Source organism: Apis florea, unplaced genomic scaffold (assembly GCF_048593485.1).
Source record: "Apis florea isolate Af1SG1 unplaced genomic scaffold, ASM4859348v1 contig_3758_pilon, whole genome shotgun sequence".
In the NCBI taxonomy this organism is placed as follows: Eukaryota; Metazoa; Arthropoda; class Insecta; order Hymenoptera; family Apidae; genus Apis; species Apis florea.
The window spans coordinates 852773-880369 of record NW_028256839.1 but is presented as its reverse complement, the minus strand read 5'-3'; the positions used below and the strand labels follow the sequence as shown (position 1 = coordinate 880369).

The window sequence follows — 27597 nt, the reverse complement described above, 5'->3', positions numbered from 1 at the left end:
TATTATATTATAAATAATTATTATTATATTATTATTATTATTTTTATTATTATTATATTATTATTATTGTATTATTTATCGACACATAAGTTATTTATTGTTATTCTGCATTCCAATTTACTAACAAGGGGAACCTCAGGTTTGATTATCATTGATTTTAATTAAATTTGGCACATTAATATGTCTATATGTACAACAATCATAACCATAATTTTAATCGCAAGTAACCAGCCACTTATAAATAAAATGCATATAATGTTTGGAATATTGTGTAGTCCATTACATTTGAATAATACAGCATTTTATTTGATAAGAGCCATCATATAGTAATTATTTTAAATTCTTTCATCCTGAATTCAAATTCTGTTACAAGTTGCTACAGATTCAAAAAATAATATTAAATATTAAAATTATTAAAAATATATTAATTTCCACAATTTTTTAAAATTATTTATTTCAATATAATAAATAATTATTTTTTTATTAATATAATTGTTTATAATATGATTGTTTATTATATTGTGAATTTATATCAAATGCTATTTTTGATTGACATTGATATAGAATGTCATTTATTTTTTTATTCTCTCGTGCAAAATTTTATATTTTCTATTGAATAATAAATTTATAATAATAGAATTTTTAATTTCAATGTTTATTATTTTTTATTAATTAATAAATTAATAATAAATTTTATGATTTTTATCTTTCAATCTTGAATTTCTTTATTTTAATCGATTTTTATAGTTTTAATATTAAGAAAATGAGAGAATAAAAAAATATCAACTGCAAATATTTCAATAATATGTAAATATTAAATAGATGAAAAAAATTAATATATGTATGTATTTGAGATATAAAATTTTTTTCTATACTTCAAATTCTTCGCGATTTTTACACATTTGATAACAACATAAAAATAGAATAAAATTATTTTGTTTTATATGAACAGTAATAATAAACAGTAATAAACAGTAATAAAAATTATAGTATAGTATAGTATAGTATAGTATAATAAATAAAATATATAGATAAAGATTTAATTATATCTTTTTAATTAATTTAATAATTTATGTTAGATATATATAAATATATATAGATATATAATTATATATATATGTATATATATATATGTATTATTTAGAAATTTGATCAATCGTGTTTTTTTGGAAATTTTTTATTTGTATGTGAATGTATGATATCTATCTTTCTAAAGAAAAAATGGTATACTTCTTAGAAATGATTCAATTATATATTATTCTATATATTAGTTCTAAATAATAATTTAGACATAAGTATTGATATAATACACAATTTAATATATAAATATTATAAATATTAATATAAATATTAAAAATTATCGAAAAAATTATTTTTACATTAATTTTTTTTTCGTATAAATCTTAACTTAAAATATTTCATCTATATAGAAAAATAAAATTACATCATTAAGGAATATATAATTAATAATAATATATTTTACAATCTTATGACAAAATATCGATATATTAATATATATATATATATATATATATATATATATATATATATATATATGTATATATATTATATATGTAATAATTATGTAATAATTAAAATATTATATTAATATATATATGTAATAAATATATATATTAATATATATATATATATATATATATATATATATATATATATATATATTTATATTATATACTTAAAATATTTCATCTATATAGAAAAATAAAATTACATCATTAAGGAATAATTAATAATAATATATTTTACAATCTTTAGACAAAATATCGATATATTAAAAATCAATATTTATACATGCTGTTTTACGAATATATTCTTAATATATTCTTCTTAATATAGAAGATAAATCATTAAATATCACCATTTCAATTTTGTGCTATTGTTATTGTTGATAGCAAAAAATTTTTCAAATAGAATTAAATAATTTCCAAAAAGGACATATTCTGATTATTAACAAGTTTTTTAACAAGTGAACTCATAGAGAATATATGAATATATAGTTATTAAATGGAATCATATATTTTTTACAATCAATTGATACAACTTGATATTTTCCACAAAAAAATTACTTATATCCAAAAATCATTATTATTTGAAGTTTATAAAATTTATCATATGAAAAATAAGAACAATAGAGTATCGTTTTATATGTTCGTCTTTTATATGATAAATTTTATAAACTATATATATTTTATAAATATAAACTATATAGTATTTGTAAAATATCAGTAATTTTATAACGTAAATTTATCTATTTATCTATTTAATATTATATAAAAATTTTTTTCTGCTTTTTTGATAAATTAATATTGTTTATTTGAAAATTAAACTGAAAAAAAATTGTTTTATTTTTTTTTATAGATATATAATAATGTCTTGTATAATATATTAGGGTGACCCATAAGTTTCTTTCACACCACGTTAGGAATAGTTTTAACTGGCTATTTTTATATAAATATGCAAGCTTATTTATTAACCATTTATGGTATCAGTTTCAGTTATTCTAGAGCTCTTTTAAAGTACATTTAATTGGTAACATAGTTTCTTTTAAAATTTTTTTCTACACCGTTCAATATGAATAGCCAAAGGAAGCATTTGCGGCATATTATACTTCATTGTTTTAAAAAAGGTAATAGTACAAATGAGATGAATAGAATGTAGACGAAATTTGTATTGTTTATGGGAATGATGCTACGATTATTACGACTGTCTGTAAGTGGTTTAAAAGATTTAAAGTTGATAATTTTGACTTGAAAGATGAAGATCGCAGCGACTACCTAAAAATTTCGAATACGGATTTTTTTATCATTTTATCAAGATCATGCTTGCTGAAAATTCGTGATATAGCGCGAGATAATGGATGCTATTAACATTTTCAGGACAACGGTATATAATCACTTGATCAGGATAGGATGGAATATATCAATCGATATGAAGTTTGAATTCTACAGCTATTAATGAAGACCGGCCTTACGAACCGCGTTTCTACGTGTGATTTGCTTCTCCAGCGATATCAAAGAGATCCTTTCTTAAACAGACGAGACTTGGATTTTATATTAAAATGTGCATCCAAAACGCACTTGGACAATAGAGGACAATAGAGCTTCAACAGTCACGAAATCTGGATTTCATCCGAAAAAAATTCTTTTGTCCATTTGGTGGGACTAGAAAGATATAGTGTACTAATGAGCTCTTTTCTCAAGCTGAAACCATCAATTCTGCCAAATACTGCAATCAGCCTGATAAATTGAAAGCTGCCATGGCAGAAAAACGGTAGGATTGACAAACTGATGAGGCATCATTTTTCATCATGATAATACAAAACCGCATGTTGCATTGACTGTAAGAGAAAAATTATTACAGTTTGATTAACTACTTATTCCTGTCATTAAAAAAATTTTCTCCATGATAAACGGTCCCAATCCATAAGCAAGATAAAAATGCATTTCGAGGAATATTTTGCAAATAAGTCCTAACAATTTTGGGAAGAGGGAATAATGAAACTTCTTGAGAGATGGAAGAAGGTGATAGAGCAGAATGGTTCATATATAACGCAATAAATCAAGCTTAAACAACAAATATCGTGTATTCATTTCGTATCAAAAAAAAAAAAAAGAAAAGAAACTTATGGGACATTCTAATATTATTTCAATATTATTGGATATTCTTATATTGTTTCTGATAAGTTTATTTTCTAGATAAACTAATCAGTTTAAAATAAAAATTTTCTAGCTTTTAATATTATATCATAATCTAAAAAATTTTATTCAGAATAGGTTCTAATATTCAATTATCGTAATAAAGTTAATATCAGAAGAAAAATATATAACATATTTATAAATATACAATATTTTATTATTATATTATATTTATAAATGTTATTTATAATATATTCTAAAAAACATATGTATTTACATGAAAATCCATAATTTATTTATTAATATTTTTTTAACTCAGAATATTTAAATTTTTCATTTTTTTTTTGTTTTGTTTTGGAAATATTATAAATCTATCTACAAATTAATATTTACAATATCTAATATGAATTGCTAAAATCTAAATTATGATTTCAATGGATCTTGCTTCAATTTTCAATTATTTATTTAATTTTACTTTTATTTTTTTAATTTTTAAATTTATTAAGCAAAAAGTACATTGTATATTTTTACTCTGATTAAGAATGAGTATATATCTTTCTTTTTTCATATACATATATTATTACAGTATTCATATATTTATTCGAAATTTCTCTGAGTATTCCCTATATTTGCAAATAAATATTTGATTATTTCTACTGAAATTAGATTAGTCCTAATAGATTTACTAAGCTTCAATTTAATGGCTATCAATCGCTCATCTCTAATATTTTTTATCTGTTAATAATAAAGGTGATCAGAAACTAAATAAAGTCATTTGTGACATCAATCAATCATCTAACATGATACTGAACAAAATTTTCCTATTTTTATTAAAAATGTATTATATTATTTGAATCACAATAAAATTTATTTCGAGTATTATCTTGATCAATGATTCACTTTTTTTTATGATTTCTGACTCTAAATAGTAAATTTAGCATTCGAAACTTCAATAATAATAATTCTTTTCCTTGGAAAAAAACTTCGAATTTTTGTCTTAATTAATTTATCAAATTTATCGAATTCATCGAAATTAATATTGACAGAACAATGATTGTAATTTTTCCAATATTGATCAAAATAATTATATTAGAAACAATTTCGGAATTGAGAGTTTGATATTTTTAACTTAAACGATAACTCAAATCAATAACTCATATAGCAGTATTATTTTTATTATTGATTATACATTCATTATTTTGTCTATTTGATTTTGATAAAAAATTACATCGACATTAAATTTCATATTATGTCATAAGATTCTATGCATACGCTTATATAAATTAATCTAAAAGAAAAAATCGCTAATATTCTTATTTTTTTTTTATCATAAATATTCAGAAATCTGACTACATGCATATTTTTGAAATTTTCATTTTTATAGAAAATACAATAAGATTCAGTGATATTTCAATTGCATGATTCATAGAATCCTATTTCTTATTTTTATCTCTATCTATTATGGATTTTACAATTTGTGTTTATTAAATTATTAGCATTTAAAGCATCATTTTAGAAAGGATCAAGAATAAAGAAAAGCTAAGAATAAAGAAAAAAATGTGTACGTATTTAAAAAATTCATATCTATTTTTTTATAAATTATATAAACAGATGTAAATAATAAAAATTGCATTGGTAAAAATTGCTTTAAAAATATTAATTCGATTTAATTTAATTATTTTCATTTTCATTTTCATCATTTTTTTGCATATAAATTTCTAACATTTTTTTTATAAAATATTTAAAATATTAAAATTTTTTATAAAATATTTTATAAAAACAAAAAATATTTTATAACATTTTAAACTATGCTTAAAAAATTATTTATTTTTTCTTTGATTTATTACCCATTAATTAATAAAAATCTTTTAATATTATATATTTATAAAAAAATTGACAAATTTTTAATAATTCTAGATGATATTATGTGATCAGCAACAGAATTTGAAAAAAGAAAGATATGAAAATTGTATACACGTTTTGGATTAAAAATTGAAATTAAAAAGAGAATAATTTGATATATAAAAAAAGATAGAGAACAAAAGAATTATGCTAAAAAAGAAAACATGTTCTTTTTATAATTTTAATCATTTTCTTGTTTAGTTCTCTTCATTTAATAAGATATTTATTATATAGAAATTTTTATAATTGCTGACTGAATTCCAAATTTTTAAATATTCTATTATTCTAAATATTTTTAAATATTCTATAAGTAATTTAATTTTTCCAAGTACTTTATATGTATTTTTTTTTTTTGATGATCATAAGATCAAAATTGTGTAATTTCCAAATTTCTGAAATGATCCAATTTCTATTTAATTATCAAATGCTTCTTAAATATTTTCTATCTTGAAATTCAATAAAAAGATTTTCAGTTTTAGTTTTCTTAACTTTAATAACGTTTTGTATTTTATATTTTTTACCTAACCTTTATTTTCATTATTACATTATAATATTTATTATAAATATTATAAATTTAATATTTATTATAAATACCATTTTCTTCGAATAATACTTATGTTATAATCAAACCGACAACATATATCTATACAATATGCAAAAATATTGTTTTAGTAATCTAATTATAAGTTATAGAGAATACAAAAAAATTAATTTATAAAAATCGAAGAAATAAAAATATCGTATATAGTATTTATATAATAATTGTGATTTACATTTATTTTTATATTAATTTCACATATTAATTTTAGTAACATAAAACATATGTTGATTTCTAAGATCTAATATATTATACATATGTACATTTGTATATTTATATTTATATAAATTTTATTGTATATTTTATATTTTTATATTTATTTATTCTTCATAATTAATATTCATGTAATTGCGTTTATATATATGCCTCACACACCAGTAATTTATGTTAGACAAAGCGAAACACAAACAGATCACTATGTTACACTATTGTTACACTCTATACTCGGTTTGTTTTATCTAATATAAATTTAAATTACTTATAATTTAATAAATAAACTTCAATTAATATTTGTACTAGTTTTTAAATTTGTTTTAATTTAAAAAATTTTTTTGTTTCCAAAAGAGTATATTATAAATTGTATATTATAAACTATATAACAAATAATTATAAAAAAAAACATCACAATATATATTTCTTGATAGCATACAATTTTCATCTGAAATTTTTTTGCATATTTAATACATAGAGAAATAATTATATACATGTACACATTTATAACATGAATATATATATAAAATATTCATATTTCAGTTTTTTAATAAATTAGTTATTTTATATTGGTCAACATTTTTAGATTAAATTTTTAGAATAAATAGTAAAATTAATCATTTTTTATATAATTATTATATAATTATTCATTTATTTTTTATATAATTATTATATAGTTATTTATTAACTATATAATTTATTTTCATAATTTTAATATATGTATATAGATACATATTAAATTATTTAGGTAAGAAATGTACTACTTTTGATATAAAACAAATTCAAACTTATTTATATTTAGAATGTACAGAGAAGAAATTGTTATATGTAACAAAATATTAAAATTAAATGTAAAAAATTATATATATTATGTTAATCTTAAATATAAATTGAATAATTGATGGCCATGCTTATGAAAGGAATATTCAAATTATATTTAGATAATATTTCTATTAATGTTGTTATTATAATTTCCATTATTATAATCTTTGAGTGTAACTATATAATCAAAATAAATAAAAAATTAATAAATAATCAGAAAACAAAATACATAACATAAAAAATCATTTTTTTTTAAAAAGAATATCTTACACGTTTATATCATATAAACGTATTATAAATTTTATATAAACTATATTGCTTATAATTATATTATTATAATTATTAAATATATAAGTTATATTATATAAAAGATTTATGTTTTTAATTGTTTTTGTCCATTACTTAATTATATAATTATTTTACAAATTTTTTCCAATTTTTTATTAAGTTTTTCTTCTTTCTTAATTAAATTTGTTTCTTGACATAATATTATTAAATCAGTTTTTTTCAGATGTTCTCTTAAAGCCTCTGAAATTTAAATTTAATATAAATTTATAATAATAATTTTATATAAATTTTTTCTTTAATTATCATGTTCTATGATTAATAATAACTAATCTTTAATTATATTTTACAATTGAACATTTTAAAAATTTAATGAATTAATGCAAAAAATTATTCAATAATAAAAATTCTTATAAATATATTATATATTATAAAAATTCTTATACATATCTTAAAAAAACAAATATATATAACAAATATATTATTTAAAAAATATGTTATTTAATAAAAATAATTTTTATATACCTGAATTAATAATATTATCAACTAGACATAATATATTATGTAAAATTGGTATTTCCAAATTGTTTTTATTATTAAAGAGATTGCAAAGTTTTTCTCCTATATTAGCTTCCAAAAGAAGATTTTCACATTCAATTAAAGAAATTGTAGTCAATATCATCAAACTAATTAAAGCTTCATTTAACATTAAAACATGTGGTGTTGTTAACATTTTGATCAGATGTTTTACAGCTCCATGTTCTATTATTAGATGTGCTATATCTTTATTTCTATGAAAATAAAAACATAAATATTATTAATCTCTTAGTGGTTATATAATAAAAAATAGTAAAATAATTTCTTGCACTTATTATAATATATATTAAAAAGTTAACCTGCTATTATTAATTAACCAAGCAATTAAACGATTTGCTTCACCCTGAACTCCAGGATGTTCTTCAACTTCACACCAATTGACAACTTTCTTTATTAAATCATTTTTCTTTCCTAATTCTATGGCAGCTTCATCTGTAATAATGAATAAATTTATTCTCTATATGTTAGTTATTTGTTAATTTTTTTATCAAAATATAATTTATATTATGTTACATTATATTATATTTATTTGATATATATATATATATACATATACATATATATATAGAATATATATAGAAAGAGAGAGAAAGAGAAAGAGAAAGAAAATAATAATAATATTTTATATATATTTTATTATAATATATAAATATAATATTTTTTATATTTTTTATTCATAAAATGATCCTTTAGAAGATTTATTCTAGAGATCAAACTAAATACAAAAGTTAATACAAAAATATAGTTGATATTGCTATACAAAGTAAGCTTAAAACTTATTTATTAAATTATATGTAATTTAAGTTAGATGAAATGAAATGAAAATAGAATATAATAGTAGTATAAAGAAGATAAAGTGATTTCTAGTTTCATTTTTATAATTTTATTTTATTTCTAGTTTGTTCATCTAACATAAATTTAAATTGCTTATAACTTAATAAATAAATATTAATTAACATTTTCTTATATTATTTTGTGTTTGATCTTTAGAATCAATGTTCCGAAAATATAAAAATATCAAATATATTAACATTCTGTACATATATTTAAAAAAATATTGGGAAAAACTATTGTTAGCATACTTTGACCATCAATAACAATCCTTAAAGTGCCTAATAGCTTAAATACAACTGGATATGATGAAATGTTCAGCATAGAATATAAAATGTTTATCAATCCATCTGTTAATATTATAGGTTTATTATCCATAGGAATAACAAGATTCCTTAAAGCACTAAGCAAAGCATGTTGAAATCTTATATCACCAGCATCTGTATTATTTCTTTGTAGTAATTTTAGAAGATTACGATGAACACCTTGAGTAACCATAAGTTTACAATGGGTATCTGAACGTGCGAAATTACCCATTGCTAATACAGCTGTAATTTGTAAATCTTTGTCTTTGTTTTCAAGCCATTTAACCAGTTTTTTGTACGTAATACCATTACTTTTATCATATAAACTATTCATACTATCATCTAAAACATTATACAGATGTCTTCATAAAATGTAATTAAAATATATATTTTTTTATCTTACAAGCCTTAATTTACCTCCAGTTAATATAAGAACAATTAAATTGCAAGCAATTTTTAGTACAGATCTAGTTTCTTCATCTGTACAATATGGACTATGTTTTTCTAATAAATTTAATAATAATTCACAAACACCAGCTTTTGCAAGTAGTAATTTTGTATTTTCTAAAATAATAATATGATATTAAATTTATCCAATTCAAATATAGTGATTATTTATTTATCAAGTTCATAGATTATAAAAACAAAATTTGATTATTTATTATTGTATTTTTAGGTTTATAAAAAATACCATCTTCTGCTTGTCCATGAAGAAGTTCTAAACACATTTCGGAAAGTTCTGATGATGTATCAGTAGATAACATATTTACTAAAATTGTTGTAAGTCTTTCATCTAAAAATATTTTATTAGCATCATTCAATAATTCTAGTATTAAAAGAGAATGCATTGCAGCCTCTCTACCAGAAGTTCCATCAATTTCCAAAATATTACAGATAATAGGTACTATTTCTTCTTGTAATTCCTAAGAATATTTTTTCATATATTAATATATAAATTTATATTTATATAATTATATATTCACGTATATATCAGTTAATATATAATAATAATATAATACATATAATATATAATAATAATATAATCATTACAAAATTATCATTATAAAAAATTATAGATATAATATTTTTCTGTAATTGATTTAACTCAAAATTTTTGTTATAAATTTAAAAATATAATTATAAAAAAATAATATAATTATTATATAGAAATAATATAATTATAAAATTAAATTTTTTAATATTGTATTTAATATTGTAATTTAATTAGTATTTATTAATTCAATTATAATATGATATAATAAATAAAAATAAGGAAAATAGTATAACAAATATATCATACCTTTGTATGAAGAGATGGTTGATCAATAAGAAAATTTAATAAAAGCCCTGCGGCAACATTACGAAGAAATGATACACTTTCTTCATTTTTCAATGTAATACTTTTCTTCAATACTGTTAGAATTAATATTAATCCATTTTTATTTTCAATGAATTTTTTACCATTTTCTAAAAATTTTTAAATGTAATTAAATTATTAATACATTAATATTAAATAATATAATATATAATAATATAATATTAAAATTTACAATACCTATAAATTATTTTTTTACTTTTAAATTATTATTATAAAATTATTATATTAAAAATATTTTTATATTTACTATTTCAATTTTCATAAAAATAAAAATCAAATGTATTATATATAGTTTTTAATGCTAATAATAAATATTTAATATATTAATATATTAAAAAATTTTCTGAAAATTTATTAAATATATTAAAGTTTATATTATAATTTTATGATATTTGATGAATGACATATTAATATCATGTTTCAATATAATAATTATAATTATAATTTTTTTATGAAAATTATTTTTATTACTTTTTAAAATTTTACTATTTATTTTTAAATGTGATATTTAATAATATTTCATGCTTTTAAAAAAATTAGCATTTAATAGATAAATGAATAAAATAAAAATTAAATAAAATAAAAATAAATAATTTCTGCTATTATTTCTAATATCGTATGCTACTATTTCTAATATCATAATGATGATTTTAATGTTAACTACATACATGAACAAAATTTGGGTCATTAGGGATTAAAGCTCCCTACCATTCTCATAACAAATATTTCCTAAAGCCCTGGAAGTCTGTATCAATATATCAATGCATTCCTCATTTAACAAATCTAATAATGTATTTATTAAATCTGTACTAGTGCATTTTTCTCTTCCTTTTTCACTTTTTGCAATTTCAGCAATTGCTTTAGCAGTTTTTGCAATAATTTCTTTTGATTCATGATGTAATAAAGTTAAGAAAACATCATCTATTATGTATTCTGTAGTCTCTAAAAATAAACAAAATTCACTTATTATAGAAAATATAAATTATAAAGTAACATATTAATATTTTAATATTTCCCATTATCATTTATGTTAATAATTTAGAATAATATTAAAAAACATTATAATTAATACAAATTCTTATATTATATTATTTTTTAAATATAATCTTAAATCAAATAAGACAAAAAAAAATATTTAATACCTCCGAAAGATGTTTTGCTAATGTCAACAATAGAGTCTAATATTTGGATGATATCTTCAATTTCTTTCTCAGATTTTATAACAAATCGCAGTTCTTCAATTAATTTATCAATATTGTTTTTTAATGTGCCTAAAAAAATTATGTAAACAACTAGATAATTTATAAATACATAAATAAACATATAAATATTATTATACTATGATATAAAAATATACATATATATATAAATAGCTTTGAATTTTTACATAAAGATTATTTGATACTATTTGATATTTGATATTATAAAAATAATACATAACAAAAAGATTAATTTTGTTATAAATTTAATTTATAAAACTTTTTTTATATATATTATAATCCTTACATTATAGAATTATAATATTCATATTTTCTAAATTATTAAAATTGTAGATAATAAATAAAATCTATTTAAAAATAATTTCATTTAAGAATAAAATTATATGAATTTTAATACATATTTTATTCAAGAATAGATATGATATATATTTTTGTAAATCTTTTTGTATTGATTTTTTTTGATATTTTTTTTTTGTAAATTAAAATTATAATATCATTTTTTAAATATATATATTTAAAAAATATATTTCACACAATTTTTATATTTCTTAAATACTTTTTTGATAATAAAAAAATGTGTTAAAAAACAAATCAAATAAATATTAATATGTTAAAATATACAATATTTTTAGCAAAAATTATCACTAAAAATTTAAATTCATAATTATTTAATACATTTATTATGTACGGTACCTTCCATTATTTTTTTTATTTTAATTTCTAACTTTATACAAATGGAACTTTCTTTCAAAATTATAGTAACAAAATTTCCTTAAAATGAAAGAAACATTACTATTAAAAAAATTTGTCATGAATTACAAATTATTAGATAAGAAAGTTTTCTCTAACAAAATAACTATATTATTAGTAAGAAATTTATAATATTCAATAATTATATAAAAGAAAATAATAAATTTCAAATTATATAAATCAAGATTTATATTAATTTCAATAAATTGTATTTCAATATTATTGCTATTTAATTTCCATTGTTAAATATTTAGTGATCAAGGAAGGGAATATTTAATATAGGTTGGTACCATGAAACTCTGAATTTGCTCGATAAAATGCGCGAAAATTAAACAAATTTTGTTTGATATGATTATTTTATTCTATGCTAGTTTGTGAGATATTAATTATTTCAAGTACAAGTATAAAAATATTTTAAATTTCTTTTTCCTTAACATTTCCAATTTTTTTTCTTAAATTTAAGATCCTATTTTTCCAATTCTATTCAATGGTAAACACGTTTTATTCTACTAGCAAAGAACATTAACTGGTTGAGAAATAAAAAATGCACGAATTCAAAAAAATTAATGTACGCTTTTAACAAAATTTATAATCTATTTATAGTGGGAGGAAATTAAGATTATATATATTTTTCAGAAATAGTAATATTTTAAGAATTAAATTTGATTTATTGAACTTATAATTTATTGCAACAGCGAGAATGAGGTTCAAACTTTTTCAATGATTAAGATTTTTAAATTTTTTGTTTATTTTTTATATTGTTGAATTCTAATTTTTTGTTAATCTCGCGATATATAGAATAACAATATTCAGAAAAATATGTTAATATAATGTTTTTTGTTTTTTGTCATAGATAATTTGAATTTCATTTTTAATTTACATAACAATGTTGCTAACTTTAATCTTTTAAGTATATGACGAAATATTTTGTTGTATCAATAAAATATAATTTATCATAATATTTATAAAATATATTTTATACTGGAAGATACAAAATATAGAGATATAAAATTATGTAACTTTATGAAATTATGTTATTTTTGAGAATAAAATGTATAAATTATATTTTTCCTGTTTTGATAAATATGACTTTTTTTTTTTCATTTTTTTTCTTTTCACATTAGATTGCATAAATTTGTTCTATTTTTTTTTATTTTTACGAATATTATATATTTATGTATATATATATATATGTTAGATAAAGAGGCAAACATAGTATGACAACTAAATAAAAAATCTCGAATGTAAAAAAATATTATTATAATATTATTTAAACTTTTTTTATATATACAAATCATACATATGATTTAAGTAAATACATATATTATTTACAAAAAACATGGCATTTAAAACAATTTAATAGATTATAGTTTATTAAAGAAATTAACAAATTATTCAATTTCTAATTGAGAAAAACTATCACTTTTACTAAAGCTTTCATGATTGATTAAAAGATATTTTACTGATTATATTTACATCTCAGAAAAATAATATATTAAGAAAATGTAAAGTATGTTATAAAAGAGATCTAATCTGAAGGAAATTCAGATTTTGATATTAGAATTGCTAATATTATTATAAATAATATATGTTATATTATTTTAAAATATTTTAAAGTATTTTATACTCAATCAATCTTATTTATATAATTATTATTGTTTATATTATTCATTTAATTTTTAATAATATTTTCAATATTAATTTAATAGTAATGATTTATTTTTTTGACATAATAATACTTGCATATTGTTTGACATGGATATGACAAAATATTATTATGGATATTATATATATTTCGTCATAATAGTGTACTATGAATTTGATGATATATATATTTTTATTAAACAGAAATAATTATCCATTCCAAATATTCATTCTATAAACATTCTTCATTGAATTATTTTCATTTAAAAAAGTAATGGTTGAATTTGAAAGTTCAAATTTTTAAACTTTTTTTAATATGTTTTATGCAAATTTAAAAATGGTTTTAATTTTTAGAATTCAATAATTTAAAAGTTATTTACAAAGTTGTCAATTTTAAAAATTTTTGCTAAATTTTTGTTATATGACTATATTAGATTTATTTAATATATTTGGGAAATAGAAACACGTATCAAATTCAAATTATCTTTCAATTAAAGAATTCTATAACAATTATTGTTATTTATTTATTTGATAAAAATATATAGAATGAATCATGTAACTGAGGAACTATAATTCTTTTTTTTTGAAGATAAAGAAAAATGAATAACTTAATTTATTTAGAAGATTTATGTTTATAGGTATTATTTTTTTAATATTTTTATATAATATTTATAATATTTTTGCATATCATGGTAATATTGCTCGTATTTATTTCTATTTAATTTATTAATATAATTTTAATTTTTTATTTTAATTTTTTATTGATATTATTTTATAATTATTGAATTCGTAACATTGTAAATCAATGAATCTGACTTCAACATCATCAATATCAATAAATAAAATATCAATAATTAAAACGAAAGAGAATTTTTCGAAATCTGCTGAATAAATTAATAAATACAATATAAAGCGTATGTTAATCTGTTATGAGCGATTAAACAAAAGAAATTTAAAATCCGATAAACAAATGCAATTCTATGGAAGAATTTATAAAATTAATTTATTACGAACCGAATCTAATTAGTTATTTTCGGATAAGACACGTATGATCCTTGAAATATCCAAGTTTCTTACGACATATCTTTTCTACCTTTATTCACACATTTCAAAGCCTTTAAGTAAATTAAGTAAGTAAATAAATAGTAATAAATTTAATAATAATTTTTCTTAAGAGTTGTTATATTTTTTCAACATATTTTCGGATATGTGCACCACGTCATTCTTATACAACCATTTTTATGCATGTGCGATGTATCAAAATTTATCAAATAGAGTCAAAACAAAATTTTAACAATCGAAGTTAAGAATAAACTTAATTCAAATAATTTACTATTGAAAAATAATAAGAAATCACACATAAGCACTAAATGGTTGAATTATGTAAAGAGCGAATTAATTACAATAGCTACAAATAGTTATTCAAGCATTTTAAATAAAGTTATTACTTGAATTTTATTCGAAATTTAAACTAGTTACTTTTTTAGCGAATTATTTATCAATCCATATTCTCAAATTTTATAAATCTATATAATTTTATTAAATTATATATAATTTTATTTTGACTGTGTGTTAGTGCTCATTTATTTTTAATATGTTAATATACATAAAATTGGTAAACTGATAATTTTTTATTCAGCTGTATAGTTTATTTTAAATAAATTTGTTTATTTATTATATTGAATGTCTATGAAGAAGAATTATAAGAAAATTTGTATTTTCAATACAATTGATAATATTAATGTACTGAGAGAAAATTATTTGAAAAAATATTTAAATAAATTTAAATAAGAAATAAAATAAAAGTTATTTTAAGAGTTAAATAATGAAATAATAATTTTAGAGAAATGATTTTAAAGAAAAATCATTTTCAGGTTCAAATAAACCATAATAAATTTTAGTTAAAGAAAATAATATATTATTTATTCACATAATAATTATGAATAAATATTTCGCGATGCAATATCGTTCGAATGATAAAATGAAATATTTTGCAACATAATATCGTTCATACGATATTACAGATGAGGTATCTCACGAATATCGTTCATTGAATTAGATTAACTCTGATATTTTATTTTAACAAATAAGAAATAAAGAAATAAGTTCTTATTTCAGCAATGTACATTGTATGAATTATGTATCATGGAATATTTTGTTTATAGTTTTGTTTATAGTTTATACAAAGCGATTTTTTAGAATATTTTATTTTAATAAGTTTGAATTAAACTATAGAAATTATTAATAGCTAATTCCGATATACGAAATCTAAAAATTATAAAACTGATTCTGCTTCTCGGCATTTTGTATAATGTTTGTATAATTGTATAAATATTTTTTAAAATAAATTATATTTATTTTATATTTATATTTCCAATATTAATTTTAATTTGATTGATAATGTAAACAACCATATATTTTTTTAAATATTCGATTTAGATATAGATATTCAAAAAATATTAATCTATTTATATCAAAAAACTATTAATTTATGAAATATTTATTTTCATTGTGTATAATAATTGTTTCTGATAATTTATTATGAAAGTCATAATTATTAAATTATGCAAAAATTCGAAAAAGTTGTTTAAAATATCTGTCGTTAATGTTGATTAATATTTTATATAAAAATTATATAATAATTGAATTTGTATCTCAGAATGTGACAATTGTGCACAAAATTGTGCATGTTAATTCCTTTTTTTATATTTTACTTTATTGTTATTTTGATTCTTAATGAAATGAACGAATGAACGTTTGTATAAAATTTTTTTTGTTCGTCATTTATGATTTAAGTCAATTTTTTTAATAAAAAATCATATCGTGTGAAATACAGAATTATAATCAAAATGATACAAATATATAGCTATGTAAAAAAAATTGATATTGTTTATTGATTTATGGTGAATGCTATAAAAATATTACAAAAATGAAACATTTATATTCTGAGAGATTTTCGAATAAAAATCAAACGTCTATTTGTATTTTTTGAGATTTTAACTTAATGAAACTTAAAAAAAACGAAAAGTTTCAAATTGAAGAAATACTCGAATTCCATTTAATTCAAAAGATTATGTATACAATATAAATGAAATAACTGTTATAATGGTTCAAAATATATTGCATTCAAAATATTTCGCAAAATCATGAATCAAATTACGATTAATTTTCTTAGTATTGACAATGAATAAAATGACAATTTTAGAGGATAAAAATATTTGTCATCAAACGATTTATCATTGATTTATTAATTGTTTTAATATAAAAAAATCTATTTAAAAAATGAAGATAAATATAATCGAATAATATAAATAATTTAGGATGTAATTTTTTCTATGAAGAAATTAAAATTATTTCTTCATAGAAAAAATTAAAATAATGAAAATATCAATTAATTCATTTAAATAATTTAGTTTTCAATAGATTCTTCAAATAGATTCATTATTGAGAAAAAATGCATTTAGATATTAAATATACTTTGGATTTAAAAGTAAAATTTAAAAAAAAAAATTAATTTTAATGTATTATAATATAATTCGCTGCCAATATATTTTGTGAATAAGAATAAGATTAAAATTTCATGTAATAATATATCCATGAATATTATTAAAGGATTTTCTTAACATAATATTATAACGAATAATAAATGTAAAGTATTATAAGCTTTTACATACAACTATTAATATATAATGTATATAATATATTGAAATCATTAATTTTAATCAAACGATTTATTATATTAAGTCACAAGGATCTCAAAGATAGATTATTAGATGGATTATTAGATATTTTTAAATTTATAAATTTATAAAATGGAATTTTGTCAGAACTCGAAATTTTGAAACCCAAAATATTTTTTATTAATAAGAATTAAATGTTAACAAAGTTTAATTTTTAGAATTCTTTGAATAAGTTAGTTAATAATATTAATAATTTTTTTAGATTACAAAAAAATTAAATATTTATTTTTTATAAAAGTTAATATAATAATTTGAAATTCAACTTAAATTTAAAATTAAAATAAATTTATATTGTCATAACATTTTTTACAATAAAATTAAAAAACATTTTTACAATAAAATTAAATTATTTATTTATTTTAAATTATTTATCTATTTTAATTATTTTGTTTTATTACTTATTGAAAATTTTGAATAAAAAGAAAGTAGCAAAAATTTTTGAGTTTTTTCAGTTTTGAAGTTTAATGATATAAAATATATATATTTTTGAAGTTACTTATATATTTGATATCTTTTAATTTATATTTTTATTATAATTTTTTAATAAAGTATTTTAAAGGATTTTTTGTGTTTACATAATATTTTAATATTAATTTTATAAAATATAATGGCAAATTTTACATGGAAAAATTTTGAACATTTTGTATATTTTTTTGTAATGTTTAGTAATTTTTTAATTATTATTTTAAAGTAAAAAAAGATTGAAAAAAGTTATAAATTTAAGCAGAAAATTTAATAGTTTATCTTTTATTTGAATTGTAATAGCATGGGAAATAGATAGGATAGGAAATTTGAAAATCTAAAATTTAATTTAATTTTCAACAATTAAAAATAAGCTTTTTTTTTATACCTCCCGTCATAAATTATTATTATTATTGTTAATGTACAATATTCATGTATAATAAAGAAAAAAGCATAGATAATAACAAAAGAAATTTTATACTATGAAATTATACAATTTTCCATGCTTATTTTATTCCTCTCTCACACACATACACACATACAGCTTTTCTTTTCTCTCTTTTTTTATTTTAACGTGTTGCTTTCATTTTATTTATTATTTTTGCATATGCGCATTAAATTATACTACTTAGAAAAAAATCAAACTAAAAAAAATTATCAATTCTTTATTGTTCTTCTATTGATTTTAATCTTAACTCAACTACAGAAGATAACTATCCATTGAAATTTTTTTAACACAATTCTTTTAAAATAATATGTATCAATAAAACAAGCAAAATTTTTTTTATTCTGTTTTGTTTCCTGTATTTCATATTTCGTTGTTGATATAGAGTTCCTATGTTTGAACGAATCATTGCATTTTTCATTGCAAACATTCTTTCACTTTGAAACGCATATCTTTCTTAAGCTTCAAAATCGTAGCTCAGTTTATTCATTTGATTGAATTAGCATTGTACATTTCTATACGCGTTTATTCTCTGTGGCTTATTCTCTAAAAAACTATCACTCGTTTCTCTTTAAAAAAATTTCACTAAAATGTTACACGATTATCGCCAACAGCGATAATTCAGCAGCAAGTACAGTCATACTCTGACTTAAGTCATTTTTATTAACAACGCGATAATCACTCGTTAGTAATTAGTAAAAAATGTTAATATATATTAATATATATGTATGTTTATAAACGCGTATAAATAATTAGATGTTGCAATATATGTGCATTATAACTTTACTTCGAATCGGTTACTTCGAAGCTAATTAGCACTTAAGTCCGAGAATGACTGTATTTCAATGACATAGTAAATGTAGCGCTTCGTAACATTATCTATATAAATATTTCGAGGCTTTCGGTTTTCTGTAATTTTAGTTTTTTCTTTAACTCTTCTATGAAAAATCTATGAAAAAATTAATTGTATATTTAATTCTATTGCACCATTATCGGTGTATAAAGCAGCACTCAATTAACTAATATCTTAATTAGTAATTGATTATGACATAGCATCGATACGAAAGAGCAGTGATCAGTTGCTTAATCGAGATTTAAGAAAATCTTCTCGTATACAAGTATTTGCAATCATTGTTTTCAATCAATAAAATGAAATCATGAAATCAATAAGCGTATAATAAATTTAGATAAATATATGATATTAAGCTAAAGAGTCTCTTTTTTTTTCTAAGTAAAAATAAAAAGACATAATTGTTTTTTTTAGACAAGATTATTATGATAATGTACATTTGATTCTATAAAAATTGAATTAAAAGATATATTTCCACCGAATGAAAATAAAATTGCAAATACCTTTTACAACTTAATTTGTAAATAATTTGTAAATAAATAACTAATATGAGAATAATTAAATTCTTTTTATCCACCAAATGAAACACGCACCGTTCGACCAGTATAATTGCTATTGTAGTAATATTATTGTGTTAAATAAATAAACAAGTGGAACTATTCAAACTCGATTCGAGCATAAAAATACTTTAGCAATATTTTCTGTTAAATCAAATATTGTCTTTTATTGAATTGATTTTTTCTCTTTGATATTATTAATAAACTATTAAATAAGTAGAAGAAAATAAATAACATGCACAAACTGGAATAATTATTATAGTTTTATATGAATTAAATACTTACTAAAAAAATTGTATAAACATTTAAAACTATATTTATCATTGTTTCTAAATTAGATAATAAATTAAACAATTTATGAACAATCACTGTGTTATTTAGGCGGAGTGAGTTTTCAAATTTTTATTGGCAATATTTGTGCGAGTTGAAAAGAATTAAAAAAAAAAAAAAAAAAAAAAAAAAAATCAGAAAAAAAATTAGAAAAAAAAAAAAAAAGATATATCCAGTCGAATATAAAATTTAGAAAGGAAGGCATTTAATAAATTTTGTATGAAAGTGCGCGTCGATCAGCGGCGTGAATAGTTATTTTATGATATGAATCGTGAATAATGAATTGTGTTTTAATTTCCATTCCAGTAAATAAATTTTGTTCCTCGTCCTGACCATACGACTAGAATCGGTCAGTTGATATTTCAGAGAACAACCATCCTTATAAATGTCTATTTAAAAGGATCCATTTAAAAGTTTACGAAGGAAAATTTTTCCAATACTTGAACATATATTTTCTTTTTATAATTATTGTTATTAATTTGTTTTTTATTTATGTCTAATTAGCAACAACTTCTTTTTATCTACATTAACAAAAACTTAACTGGTTTGATTTGAAAAAAACTTTATATAATGTATTTTTAATATTTTTTTTGTTTTATTTACATATTATAACATATAAAAAATTTAAATATAAATTTTTATTAACTATTTAAATAAATAAATTTATAAACGTTTTTGCAAGGTTGATTGTACTCTGAAAATTAAAAAATAGCAGCCCGTTTTATTATTTTTAATAACAAAAAATAGTCATAATACAAAAAAATAGTAAATATAAATCCTATTTTTTTTTTTATTATTGTTTTTTTTCAAATGGTCATGAATTTAGATTACAATTTCATTCTCCGATTATAATTTTCTTTTCTATAAAGAATATATAATGACTTGAGTTTTATGATAGGCCTAATGAAATTTTTAATTTTTTCACATTTTTTGATTTTTTAAAAGCAATCTTTTTTTTGCCTCTTTTTTCATTTTTACTTTAGTAGAACGAGATTTGGAAACAATTTCCTAGTTTCTTTTTTTTTTGTACGATAATATATTATATACTATTAATTTTATTTAAAAACTTTTAATATCATTTCTATTTTATATAAGCAAATCATTATACATATATTTTTATTATATTTTAACATATTTATACATTTCCATATGCACAACAATAAATATGTCAAACATATTGATAATAAAAATATATTAAGCATATTGATAAATTTTTCATAATTAATTTTTTTTTATTGGTAAATAGTTCAATACTAAATAATATATTTATACAATGTTCTAAATTCTTAAATATTACGTCTCCATTCTCGTTCTACTATTTTTTTTGTGACACATGAACTTCATAAAGAAGTATCACAAAAAAAGTTCAGAAATTTCTTTAGAAATCATTTCTAGAGAAAAAGTAGTTTTAAGAATTGCTTCTAAGAAGCTTCCTATTAACTCGTTGATAACGTACGTAACGTCAAACACGTTAAATAAGTTATTATGAAATTTATTACTATTACTACCAAATTCAGTGTGCAACATTTAATATTATCATAAAATTCAATGTGCTGTATTTAAGTAATTTCCATTCTATCTTGTGATTTCATTCTACCACAACCAATTTTACGACTTTGAATTAACAAAAACTTCTAAAAAAATTTCCAAAAGATATTTCTTGAAATACAGCTCCATAACTTTAAAAAGATTCTTAGAAAATGTTTTCAAGAAATGCCACTGGAATGCGTTTCTAGAAAAAGTTTCCAAAATATTTTGGTGTGCTTTAATTAGCCTTGAGCTTGTCATATTCCACTGTTCCATTAGTAAAACCTTTCTTTTGGAATTTACCACCTTTGTTAATGTAAGATCTTTGGAAGAATCTACAGAATAAAATGAAATAGCTGAAGTACATAAGCAAACTAAGTTTAACGTTTAAACGTGAAATATGGCATTCAATCTGGTTCTCCAGATATTGGTGAGCCGAAATATTTATAATACAACCAATAAACATTTGTGTTATCTGTAGCACAGTGATTAACATGGCGCATATTTTTGGTGGTCTGTATTGCATTGCTTTCAAAGCATAATAACTATACATTATGGAATGAATAAAAAAGTTCATTACAACAAACCATCTCGCGGATGCTGTGTATTCTGAATATGAGAACCATGAGTAAAGAAGAACTGTTATGTGATGGTACCAATGTAGAAAAATTAATTCTTGTTTTCGTAATACTATAAAGATTGTATCACCAAGCTCCGGAAGTTTTGATAGAACAAACATCCATGTCCAAAAACCAGACACAACGTCTTGTTCAATAAAGCTGCAAGAAAATAATTATGCTTTTATTTTTTTTCAATTACTATTTTAGAATTATTATTACACTTTTAGAATATAATCTACAAATGATATATTCAAAAGAACAATTCCATTGAATCAATTTAAAAAGTTATTACATGTATAATATTAATTTATAATATTAATTTTATAGTTTCATAAAATACAAATTGCCGAATAAATATTATTATGATCAAAAAATTACTCTTTATATAAATAATAATTTTAAAAATATCAAATATGACAGAATTGTATTAATATTTAATTATAATAAATTTTTTATTATAATTTTAATACATTTTTTAATTTCATATATGTTCAATTAAAAATATTTTAAAGTATAAAATATAAAAATAAAATTACCTAGGTATACAAACACTATGGTAAAACCCATAATGCTTTAACACGTGGACCAATTCTGGTAGTGTTCTAGTCAATCCAATAATGGAGAACGATGCAAGCAATGTGTTCCATAAAGCAAGTACACCCCTGAGTTCAAACCTTGGTCTAGTTGACATATAATGCTTTCCGCCAAAAATTAGGATCATATAAATGCCACAATAATAAAAGCAATTCGTCCAATTCTTCGTCATCCATACTTTAGTCTCTGTATGAATGAAATTTTCTTCGAAATTAAATACATAAGAATAATTAGGTACTGTGACCACTTCCATGTAAGACAATTTGTTCATCTTGATATATCTTTTTCTTATCGGTTTGAAGTTAAAAAAAAGACACTTCTTTCCGTCTCTGCTGCCAATTGACCTAGAAAGAAGAAAAAAACAATTGTTGAGAATTTCTTTTAAAAATTTAGAAGATAAAAAATTTAACAAGTTCCATATACTATAACCTCTCGTAGACAAAACTTCTAAATTGACACATCAACATTCTGAGAAGTTGTAATATTATTTAATTACATATTTCATATATGTGTACGAGAAGCAGAGTTAGAATCTTAAGTTTCATAACAAAAAATTTGAAGATGAAGCATCGGGCATCGTAAAGATTGCATATTGTAGATATTATTTTTATATCAGTTATTTTCTGCATCTCAACAGCAAACATCAATGTCTTTTCAAAATTCTAGTTATCTGAAAGATCATAATGTAAAATCCTAAATAATATGATTCTATATATAATTATATATTGTAATAATATTGATGAGTATTTCAAAATTAAAAAATTTTTTCATATTATTTAAACAAAATAATTATATTTAGATTTAATAATTAATTTGCTTTTAAGGAAACTAATAATAATTAAATATAATAATAATAAAATATTCACAGAAGAAATAAATAATTATTGAGATAATATAATAATACATAATTTTATGCAATAAAATTTATTTATATAAAAAATAGTATATATATTATTATTTATATAAAAATTTAATATAAAATATTGTAACAAATCCATAATAATTAATTAAATTCATATATGTATAAAACAGATTTAATGTTCAATTTTAAATAATTTTTATATAATAAAATTTATTTTTATTTCATATATGAAATTATTATATATTTTTCTATATTTTATATCATTTAAAAAAAATACATTATTTTATTTTTTTCTTACTTTCTATAAATATTCTATATTTTTTTTTTATTTTTTACAAAATGTAATTTAAATTTCATAAAAAAAATTTACAATTATTTTTTCTTCTGTAATTGTTAATATTATGTATACGTATAATATATATATATATATATATATATATATATATATATAAAATATCGTAGCACAGTAAAAATTATTTTTTATATAAATGGAATGAAAATTATTTCATTTATTTATTTTATTATTTATATAATTTCAATAATATAATTTCATAAAAACGATATTTAATAAAACGATTTCTTTATTCTTGGAAAAATATTTATAGGAAATATGGAAAAAATTTGAATATCTATAAATAAAATAAGAAAATTGATCGAAAAATTATTTTGTTAATTAGCAACAATATCTAATTATTATTATTATTAATATATTATTATTTATTAATTATATTTATTTATTAATATATTAATATTTATTAATTATATTAATATCTAATTATTATAATGTAATATCTAATCAAAAATACATTGAAACATGTTTAATTATATCTAGTCTTAAGGTAAGAAAATAATTTTAATAAATAATTCTGTAATTTTAAACATAAAACATCATGTAAAAAAATAATAAAATAATCAAAGTAATATTAGATATTAGTAATATAGTTTAATATAGAAGTAATATAGTTTCAATAATTTTATTGATATTTTGTAGATTTTATATACTTTTGAGCGATAATTTATATCAAATGGAGGATTTGTTTCCATTCTAGCATGAATTATTTATATTTCTTCATATTATAAAATTATATATTTATATAATAAAAAAATAGGAGTTAAATTTCATGATATTTTTTTAATACTAATCTAACCAATTATTTATTTTCTTATTTTGTAATGATTAATCTCACCTATTCCAAAACATAGGTATTAAGTGCATAAGGAAGCGTATTCTCTATTTTCAATGATTTGGAAAATATATTATAAATTAAAAAATAAAATTTGAGAGAAAAGTCAATTAATATGCTTTCTTGAATTTTTTCCCAACATATGGATATTATCGATAGATGACAACTTGGTTAGGGAAAGAAATTTAAATTTGATTGGTTATTTCCAATAAACCCGATACATTCATAAAAATAAGTTTAAATATATAATGCCTCGTACTTGAAAATGACAATAATTAATAAATCAAGAAATAAGAATGAAATATGAAAATAATGTATGTATAATTACGATATCATAAGTTATATTTTGCAATATTGAAAAAAATTTACATTTTGAATACATCGCTGTTGAAATTATAAACCATTTTTAATGAATTCAATATATTGCAAGTAAGAATTAATGCATTAAACTTATTTAAATAAGGATTAATATTTTGAATTTATTTAAATTATAATAATTATATTATATAATAAGATTATAATAATGAATTATAATAATGATTATTATTAAGAAATTAATAATCAATAATGGTAATATATAATACCTTAAATTGTAATATCACATTGTTAAACAAATTTTAATTTTTCTTTTTTTCTTTGTAATTTTCAATTTAATTATTTAAAGATTTTAATATGCTGAATACGAATCTGTAAATCATTTTTTTCTAAAAACCATAATCTTTAAAAAAAATCAATTTTAAGAAAGATCGCAATTTTTCGACTTTCAAAATGTTTTGTACTTTCAATAATAGTTATTGATATGAAATGAAATTGAATATGAAATTCTATTAATTCTCTAAACAAGATGATATAAATAATTATTAGATTATAAATATCTAAATACATTTAAAAAATAATATAAGATGATAAAAGTTAAATGAAGATCGAATCTATTTTTGATATTTTTCTGCTTATTTCAAAAAATCAAAGAAAAAATTTAATCATATTATGCGATAAAACAAATCTTTTTACTTAGCGAAAACAAGAAAACACATAAAATCATTTTTTATTTTCATTATAGAAGCAAGATTAGATGCGTGATGGCGTCATTGATATTCATATAATGGCAGTCGCTTCGTTATGATTTCCATCTCTGTCGTACGTAGATGATGCAACCGTCATTAATTGTATTTTGTATTTATATCGATAAGAAGAATCTAATTCTAAGATATATTATTCGCATAAGACAGTAAATAATTATTTAAAATATCAACTATATCAATTATAAATATATTGATTTATGATTCCATTTATATGATAAATTGAATTCAGATGATTTATGATCATTTCTGCCTAAATTATGAAGCTATAATTTTCTTTAAATAATAATATTGATTGATTAAAACAAGAATGGTAAAGAATTTTTTTCTCTGATGAATTAAAATTCGAATTGATTTTTGGTTCGAGAAATAAAATCTATTGTTAAAAAAAATATGAATAAATTTAGAAATTAATAAATATAAATTAATTTTTAAAATGAAATTAATCGATAAACATTATTAAAATTTAGTATTATCGATAATATATTTAGAGAATGCTAGGAAAAATATTTTCACTAGATATCAATATGTTTTCATTAATTAGCAATTCATTAATTAGAGCATTATAATTGGAGTACATAGTCGTTTTTATCTTACTTTGTTTTTTTTTTGCAATTATACTTTTTTTTAAAATGATAGTTATCATTAGTAATTGCAAAAATAATATATCTACGTATTTTGTATACAAGAAAAATAAAAAGAATTTCTATTTTTAATAATAATTTTTCTTAATAGAAAAAATTCTTATAATTTTTATGTCCTATTTCAAACTATAGTATATTGTTGATATCAGAAACTGTTACAATCAACTACAATTGTAAAAAATGTAATTATTAATCATTATTATATATAACAATGTATAATAATATAATAACGGAAAATGTTTTCACTATAAATAACAAATATCAGCGATAAGAATTGTTTTGGTTATCGGTAATCTTGCCAATAATAAGAATTTTCAATAAGAAAAAGTTTCAAATGAAATAAAGGTTATTAGGTTTAACATATTTAAATAACAAAAAAATTAATATAATCTTTCATTTAAAAAGGGAAAAACGAATTTTTTTATTGAATTGTATAATAAAGTATGAAAAAGCACTCTAACTACGAAGAAAATATAATAATAATAAATAATAATAATATTTGTAT

At 18.8% G+C, this 27597-nt stretch overlaps 2 protein-coding genes and 2 long non-coding RNA genes across 5 annotated transcripts in view; 2 read left to right on the top strand and 2 right to left on the bottom strand.

The window, feature by feature from the left end:
- The first annotated feature begins 2897 nt into the window (after positions 1-2897).
- Positions 2898-3597, top strand: LOC147656469 (uncharacterized). The gene is made up of 2 exons (XR_015294360.1): positions 2898-3291; positions 3382-3597. It is a non-coding gene; the product is annotated as an uncharacterized LOC147656469 (long non-coding RNA).
- A 2706-nt stretch (positions 3598-6303) lies between these two features.
- Positions 6304-12621, bottom strand: vimar (visceral mesodermal armadillo-repeats). 2 transcript variants are annotated; one of them, XM_012489376.3, is made up of 10 exons: positions 12498-12621; positions 11727-11855; positions 11293-11526; positions 10507-10673; positions 9898-10129; positions 9624-9770; positions 9153-9548; positions 8370-8502; positions 7999-8264; positions 6304-7716 (listed from the first exon to the last, which is right to left on the bottom strand). In XM_012489376.3, the coding sequence occupies exons 1-10, from the start codon at positions 12502-12504 to the stop codon at positions 7595-7597; spliced, it is 1833 nt and encodes a 610-aa protein (XP_012344830.2). In that variant the 5' UTR covers positions 12505-12621; the 3' UTR covers positions 6304-7594. The 2 variants fall into 2 exon arrangements, with proteins under 2 accessions (XP_012344830.2, XP_086771060.1); XM_086914934.1 differs by lacking the exon at positions 11727-11855 and having other exon boundaries at positions 12498-12609.
- A 2538-nt stretch (positions 12622-15159) lies between these two features.
- LOC147656468 (uncharacterized) overlaps positions 15160-27597 on the top strand; it is a 50029-nt gene continuing 37591 nt past the window's right edge. Inside the window, exon 1 of the long non-coding RNA XR_015294359.1 lies at positions 15160-15328. This is a non-coding gene — a long non-coding RNA (uncharacterized LOC147656468). The remainder of the gene's footprint in view (positions 15329-27597) is intronic.
- The window catches only part of LOC100863496 (very long chain fatty acid elongase 6), a 68396-nt gene continuing 61888 nt past the window's right edge, over positions 21090-27597 (bottom strand). The window contains exons 2-3 of the mRNA XM_003695720.4: positions 23266-23667; positions 21090-22888 (exon numbers count right to left, since the gene is read on the bottom strand). Of these exons, the coding sequence (XP_003695768.1) occupies positions 22348-22888; positions 23266-23594 (870 nt within the window). The 5' untranslated portion in view covers positions 23595-23667 and the 3' untranslated portion in view covers positions 21090-22347. The remainder of the gene's footprint in view (positions 22889-23265; positions 23668-27597) is intronic.

What these genes read in the sequence shown, in the direction of transcription:
- vimar (XM_012489376.3), bottom strand. An exon ending in TCATGGACAAGCAGAAGATG is followed by an intron (nt 9,771 to 9,897) that starts GTATTTTTTATA and finishes TTATTATTTTAG; the next exon opens with AAAATACAAAATTACTACTT. An exon ending in TGATAATATTATTAATTCAG is followed by an intron (nt 7,717 to 7,998) that starts GTATATAAAAAT and finishes TTTAAATTTCAG; the next exon opens with AGGCTTTAAGAGAACATCTG.